Source organism: Tupaia chinensis, unplaced genomic scaffold (assembly GCF_000334495.1).
Source record: "Tupaia chinensis unplaced genomic scaffold, TupChi_1.0 Scaffold145592_1, whole genome shotgun sequence".
NCBI classification, from domain to species: Eukaryota; Metazoa; Chordata; class Mammalia; order Scandentia; family Tupaiidae; genus Tupaia; species Tupaia belangeri.
This window is the reverse complement of record NW_006205449.1, coordinates 1,810,873-1,818,381: the sequence shown is the minus strand read 5'-3', so window position 1 is coordinate 1,818,381 and position 7,509 is coordinate 1,810,873. Positions and strand designations below refer to the sequence as shown.

The following is a 7,509-nucleotide window of genomic DNA, read 5'->3' as shown; positions in this document are numbered from 1 at the left end:
CTGCCAAACACAATGATGCGAGTGACAGAGCTGTAGGTACAAAGTCAGAAGCCTGGTTCTTCCTCCAGTGCATGCCTCCGGTTTGCCGCGGGCTGCTGTTTGCCTTTGGAAAACCTCCACCCATAATAAAGCTGTATTGATACACACCCTTGCAACCATTTTAAACATGCTTGAAACCATCAGCATGCTGTGCTCAGTTTGGAATTTAACTCAACAGAATCTGGTAAAATTCCATTCTTTGGCCATAACTCTGGCACCCTTTTCCCATGCTGTGGGTGACGAAGAGAGCATGGAAGGGTCAGGACCCCCGTGTCAACCACCCCACTTGTCATTGTTTCCATATTGCCCTCCCAGAAAGCCACTGTGCAGGCTCCTCTGAGCCCTTCCAGGGCAGCCAGGAGAGGAGAGGTGAGGGCAGCGGCAGCAGAGACGCCGGGGGCCGGAAGGTGTGAGTGACAGAAACAGGACGGGGTGCTATTCTAACCTGTAGGTTTTTCTTCCTGACTTTATCTGATATGTTCAAAGTTGTATGTCTCTATACTAAATCTGATAAGAAAATGCAGCGATTTTTTCACCTGGTTTCCTTTTAAATTACAAAGTCCCTGTAAGTATGATCTCCAAAATGATTTGATTTAGTTCCATAAACATTTCTATAGTGTTGGTGCATATGTAATCTAATCAAAGTGCTTTTGGCCCGCCTCAGTGGCACGGTAGTAACACGCTGCCCCATGATGCCCAAGCCATGTGGGGAGGCCATGGGTTCGAGCCTCGAGGTCTCCCTGCACTGTCGAGTGTGCATGCCTGTTCATGGTTGTGACCCTGGCTGGCTGAGGCTGGTCAAGGCATGAAGGCCCTGTCAGGGGTATCTGTCTGTCTGTCTCTGTCTCTCTGTTTCTTTCTCATGTAAGAAATAAACTCTTTTTTAAGTGCTCTTGCATGAAATGCAGGACAGAATTTAAAAAGAGGGAAAGGCAGGTGATCGCACCAGGTGGGGGTGGTCCTGAACTGGGAGGCCACAGCCCTGGAGCACGGGGAGGGGAGTGCAGGGAACATGTGGCTCTGGCCACAGCTGAGCAGGAGGCCCGGGGGAGAAGTGGAGACGGCCTGGTCAGCCAGACGCAAGTCCTGAGCTCTGACCCAACCGCAGTGCCGTTTCCCACCTGCCCATGAGCACGAGCGTGAGGAGGACGTGACTAAGGTGCCAGGGTCCTCATTCTTCTTGCCTGAACTGAGCCGACACCCCCCCCTGCCATGAGATAGCCCTTCAGGCCAGGAGCCAGCACCACACCACTGTGCCAGCCAGGGTATGCAGGCCCTTGGGGCTTCAGCCCTACCTGCCATGCAAACAGGGACAGCACCAGCTTTCCAACTCCTCGCGGCTGCAGGCCAGCCCTGAGCACACGTGACTACGACCACCAGGCTCGGAGTGTGTAGATCAGAGGTGGCTGCCCTCGAAACTCCTAAGTGACGTCAGACCACGGCATCTGAGGTGTGATCCCCATGAGGGCTGGCCTCGGAGCAGGGTTTGCTTCCGGACTCTACTGCTTACGAGGGCGTGGCTTGTTTCCACGTCTGTAAAACAATGCTGTGTCACAGGAGAGCTGAGAAGGCCATGCATGGTCCCTGGTGCCTGGCCCCAGCACAGCACCCGGCCTGCATGGTCTTGGCACCAGCTCCCTCTCAGGCCTAGTCTTGAGTGAGTGTAGGGCTGGGGGCTTCTTTCTGGTGGAGCTGCAGCTAAGCTCAATTTCGAAGGACCAATTAGAAGTCTGCCTAGCAGAGGAGGAGTAAGGGAGGAGTCCAGCAACGGTAATGACCTGGGCCAAGGCCCAAAGTTCCAGGGTAGCTGTGAGTCGTCAGAGAACAGAAGCAGTGCAGAGCGAAGGGAGTGAAGAGGGAGCCAGCACAGGAGACAGGCCGGCGTCCTATCACAAATGCCCTTTCCCCGTGTCTCTGCCTGACACAGGTCCTTCCCTGCAAGGTCAAGTCAACCTTCCCCAGGGAGAATTCCCACCAGTGGAATTCTTGTCTCCCTGCTGGGCGCCAGCTCTCAGTAGATCATGCCATGTGAGCCTGTGCTGCTGGTCCCCACAGCACAGGTTTCAGATACAACTGTCCTGCATCAGGGAAATCAAATAGAAATCGAAGAGAAATCTTTGTGAGATCTGCCCCCGTGAACATGGAGGGCAATCCCAAACAGGAGCTGCAAGACATTTCCGACAACGGTGCAGTCGCTGAGCTTGGCAGGCAGCCTGTGGCTTAGGAGGGGAGCATTCATTCTGGCTGTTTTCCTGAAGATCAGCACACCGCCCTCTGAGCGTGCGACCCACGGCTGGCAACCTGCTGGGGTGCCATGCTTCAGAGAGGGCGGAAAGTGGAGTGGGGTGACCCAACCCAGACCTGGCCACCAGCTTCCACAGCCGAGGTCTTGGGTTCCCAACCTAACTGTTCAGTCCCCCCAGTTAGTTCGTGTGTCATGCGAAATCATTTACATTAAAGCAACATGCACACTAAAAAGTACCTCCAAGTGCAGCTATTTTGCAGAGCTGTTCCTTCTCATCCTTTAGGATGGAGTATTCGGGGCATTCCAGTTCCTCCCCTCTCATGTAGAAAGTGAAATTCATCTACTGTGGCTGGCTAGGAGTGTGAGGGTAAGTTCAAGGATCTTTTTGCATCTCTGCTAAATACAGAGAAGGACCTAATGTTGCCTCTTTAAAAACAGTGAGCTTAATAACACATTGCAAGATTAAAGGGTAGTTAAAAGTTGTACCCCAATGCATGTGCATATAAAGCCATCCACAGATGTCTGATTTGAAAATACAAAAAAAGTTTAAAATCTCACTGTAGTTAACCCTGGTGTATTTTTCAAATTACTTAAATTCATAGTGGATTTGTGCGTCTCATGGATGTGCATATACATGAGAACACTTCAAAAAGAAAGACAGGGAGGTGTAATAGCTGGGGGTGGGACACCACACTTATTAGAGACAGTATAGCAGTGGCCGGGAATAGAGGGTGATACAGGGGGTGGGAGGGAGGGGGCCAGAGAAATGAAATCAATGAAACATTTAATAGACACAAAAATGAAGCTCTGTGTTGATGATAATGCATATTACAGTATCTTCAACCGGACTAGCATGCACTGTACTCATCCTGGGAAAACTACGGTGCGCACTGGAAAGACGTACAGTGATTAAGTGAATTTTAAACATGTAAAACATGAATGATGCCAGAGTTAACTTTGGATGGATACACAGGTTGTAATCGTTTTTTAAAAAAATAGTTCCCACACATTGTTATTCAAGAGACTTCACTGCAGGGACCAGCAGTTAGTGTAATGGCTATGTTGCTGGACTCCCATGTAGTCAACCACGGTTTGAGTCTTGGACCCGACGGCTTGAACTCATGCCAGGCGCGTGTGTGTGCATGCCCAAGATCCCGAGAGGAGAATGGAAGAGAAGAGATTGCGGCATGGCCATCCCCCCTAGGAGGTGATTTCTCAGTTTCTGTCTCTCTGTCTCTCTTTGTCTGTCCGGTGAGCGTACGTGCCCTATTGCAAAAACCTCTCAAAAAAAAGAAAAAAAAAAGAGAGAAAGACTTCACTGCCTTTGGGCTGGATATGTCTTGGTAGGATTTAATTTGTGAAAAAAATAAATAAAAGTATATTTTGGTACCAAAAAAATTGTTTAAATTCATGGATAATTTTTTCATAATATGCCTTTTCCATGAACTTACCGAATCCCCTCCAACACACACACACACACACACACACACACACACATACACAAAATGCACATTTCCGGGAACCAGCAGTTAGCGTAATGGCTATGTCGCTGGATTCCCACATGGTCGACCACGGTTCGCATCCCGAACCCGATAGCTTAGAACTCACGCCAGGTGCGTGTGTGTGCATGCTCAAGATCCCGAGAGGAGAAGGGATTGTGGCATGACCATCACCCCTGGGGGGGGGGTGATTTCTCACTTTCTGTCTCTATGTCTCTCTCTGTCTGTCTGGCGAGCGCACACGCCCTATAGCAAAAACTTCTCAAAAAAAAAAAAATGCACATTTCCGTCAGAATGTCCCAGCTCCCCTAAGAAGCGTCCGTTGTGGTCATTGCTCGGTATCTGTCCAGTCATAGCACAGTTCTCAGGCACACCCAAAACCTGTCCACCTCTGTGTAGGAAACTGTCGGCAGTCTCAGAGGTCACGTCCACGGTTGGGTTCTCTGGTTTGGTTCTGAAGGAGGGTAAGTGCCCGTGTGGAACCGCCAGGCTCCGTGATGCCGCTTCTCCCCGAGCAGCCCTGCCGTGCCCCGCACACTCAGACCACCAGTTGGTGCACAGTGGAGCACTCTCCCTATTACACGGAACGTCATTCACGGCCGTGAAATCTTTCTGGATACGTGCCGTGGTGCTCTCGTCCCACGGGGATCCTAACAGTGTCTATCACAGCGAAGAAAAATAAGTCCGCCCCATTAAAAGTGAATCCCTAATGAAGGCAGGAGCTGTGCTGGGGCCAGGTACCAAGACCTATCCTGCCCAAAGGCAGCGAAGCCTCATGAGTAACAGCCGGTATGAACGTGGACATGCCTTTGAAAGCGGTATCTTTCAGGGTTAAGTGCACTCGGCTGCTACCCGGGGTTTTCATCACTGGGACACCATGCACTGTCATGGTATCTCTGCTCTCAGACCACACCAGGTCACAGCCTGGCCCCTTCATGTACATGAAGCGTGCTCAGTTCCTTTGTCTCCCTAGGGCTCCGTTTGACCATCTGCAAAATGGGAATTATAAAAAGAAAAAACTCACAGAGGTTTCTGTGGGCATTAATCAAATAACACCCATAAATCTATTATTCCTAGCACAACACCTGCCCAGACTAAGCAGCAACAGAGGCCCACAGCAAACACCTTCCAGCCTCTGTGAGGCCTGCCCTGCCCACCAAGAAGCCAGGCCTACAGTGGTCAAGCCCAGCACATTGCCCACCAGCCTGGCTTGGCCTGCTGGCAGAAGACATTGTAAAGCAGAGCTCAAGGGACCTCCAGGCACAGCGGCAGCAGGGCACCTGTTTTCTCATTGCAGCAGGTGCTGAAAAGCTGCAGTAAGGAAGTAGAAAAACCCAAAGCTCAAAGCCCCAGGGCTTGACTTGTTTGGAACAATGCAAGTTGGCCATTCTGGGGACCCTTTTCTGTGGGGTGGCTCCCTCAGGAAAGGGGTGGGACATAGGGACAACTGCAGGGCTCTGCTCCCCCTCCCCTAACTGGCTCCTGAGCTATACCCACTGACCGCATACCCGTAAGCAGGTGCTCCCAGTAGCCGCAATGCCACCTGCCTGGCTGGGCCAGGGAACTCTGGCAGACCAGACGCTCCAGGGTGGGAATCCACCCCAGCTCCTTCAGCTCTGCCAGAAAGACTCTCCCTTGGGCTCTGCTGGCAGAGGCGTTCCTTCTGTGCTCCCGAATTCAGAGTGAAAGCTAATGAGAGGCTGGAGGCCAGTCAGAAAAATAACAACCAGTTTTATTATTAAGGATAAAAGCCAGGCAGAATGAACTGGAAAGTGTGGAGGGAGCCAGCAGACAGAGGCTCAATTCAGTTCGAGTCCTCAGAGGCCACAGGGCCAGCCCAGCCTAGCAACTCGGCCAGCCCAGCGGACTGGGAAGACTGCGTCGGATTTAAACCCTGTTCTAGTTCACAGAGTCCTGGGGAGAGCTGCTGTCTAGGTCTCACATCTAGGAGTTCGAAACGAAAACTGGAAACAAGTGCGGGAATCATGGGAGACAGAGGTTCTGAGCGAGCGTGAGGAATACGGAACCCCAGCAGGGTTGGCCGACAAAGCGGTTCACCTGAGATGCGACCCACAAACTTTAGAAGGGCAGAGGCTGTAGTTTAAGTGGTTCTTTTGGCAAGGGGGTAGACTGAGGGCCTTCAGAGGCAGAACCGATCCCTTCGGCTTCATGTCAGACTAAAATCGATTCCACATCTCTGCCGCTGAAGAAGTGTGGGCAAACATCTAACCAGGAATGGTTTTAATTTATGACTTAGGATGCTGGGAAAGTTATGATGAGCAATTACTTAAATTGTATTAGGCCATTTAATCTTCATTAGGCCCTTCCCCACTTAACCAAAGGTAAATAAGTGAAAAATGCTGTTCATTTTTAATTTTAATCTAAAAGATTATTTTTTGTAAGTAAGCACTCCATCCTAGCCAAACTATTAATTTTGTTTATTTAATCAATCTGTCCATCTCAAACAGAAGGAACATATTTCTGAGTTAAAGTGAATTTTTAGATGGGTTATTGAGAAAATCAATATGCTCTTGCAACTTAATACTTTTAAAGTGCAGTGTGACAACCAGGAGGGGTGGATGGGGGCAATCCCCAATGAGGCCTCACCTGCAAATGGGACACGCCCCCCACACCTGTCACATTCTTTGGCTCGTTGTCTAATTTTCCCAATCTCGCTCTAAAATCATGCACCTTTTAACCTTCGTGCTCCCACGTTTTGAAAATTTCCATTTCACACAGCCCACCCACGGGCGAGCAACTGGACGGAACACTTGCCACGTGTTCTTAAGGATGTTTCAGGAAACACCACTTTTCGGCCAGATGCTCAGCCCAGGGAAATCGTGCAGCAGGGCTTACTGCCATCCCCCTTGCACGGGTTGCCTTCCGGAGACGCCCACCCCGCTCAAGCCCCCGTGCACCATCTTCCGCAGCCAACGGAAAGACTAAGGAACAGTCCACGAGTCCCGGCCATCTGAGGCCCAGCGCTCGCAGCGGTCCGCAGGAGCCAGTCTTTCTCTCCCTAATGCCGGGACCAGAGGAGCAGCGGTTCGGTGCGGGCACTCGGGCCTTCCGAGTTCCGAGACTTGAGCTGCGGACCAGAGCCGAGGTCTGCGGCGCCTCCGCAGCGCGATCGGCTCACCCGCGCGCTCCGCCCGGATTCCCACAGACCAAACGCGCCGAGAGCCTGGGCTTCAGGGTCCCGAGGCTAGGGCCCCACGGCCGCCTGCACCCGACCTGGCGAAGTGGGGGCGACCGGGCAACCCAGAGTGGAATCGCAGAGCGCCGCTAGGCTAGAGCGCTGCGGGCCGGGCAGACAGAGGTGCGGGCCCCTCACCCCGAGCTGGCCGCGCGTCGACTCGGGACAGCAGACCCGCAAACTTTCTTCCGAGGTCGGGCTCAGGCGCCGGGAGAGGGTCGGCAGGAAGGCTCTGTCTAGGGACACAGGGTCAATTCTGGAGAAAAAGGGACAATCACCCCCCGCGCGCTCACAGAGGACCCGAGTGGGTCCCCATTCCGGACACCCCGGCGTGCGCCTCCAGCATTCCACGCACAAGGCGGGGTCCCCCACCCCAGCCGATGCCGGTCGCCTGAGTCCCGGGGTGGAGCGAGCGCAGCGACGCCGCAGCCAGGCTAGCGCGGAGGGTGTGGGAGCCCCGGCCCCCAGCGCGGGCGCAGGGCTGTGCGGCGGCGGGACCTACCAGCGCGGCCAGGATGCGCCGGCTCTTC

General features: G+C 52.7%; 1 protein-coding gene across 1 annotated transcript in view; it reads right to left on the bottom strand.

Moving 5' to 3' along the window:
- The window catches only part of DIPK1C (divergent protein kinase domain 1C), a 30,127-nt gene that overhangs the window by 14,812 nt on the left and 7,806 nt on the right, over positions 1–7,509 (bottom strand). Inside the window, exon 3 of the mRNA XM_006168123.1 lies at positions 7,482–7,505. Within this exon, the coding sequence (XP_006168185.1) occupies positions 7,482–7,505 (24 nt within the window). The remainder of the gene's footprint in view (positions 1–7,481; positions 7,506–7,509) is intronic.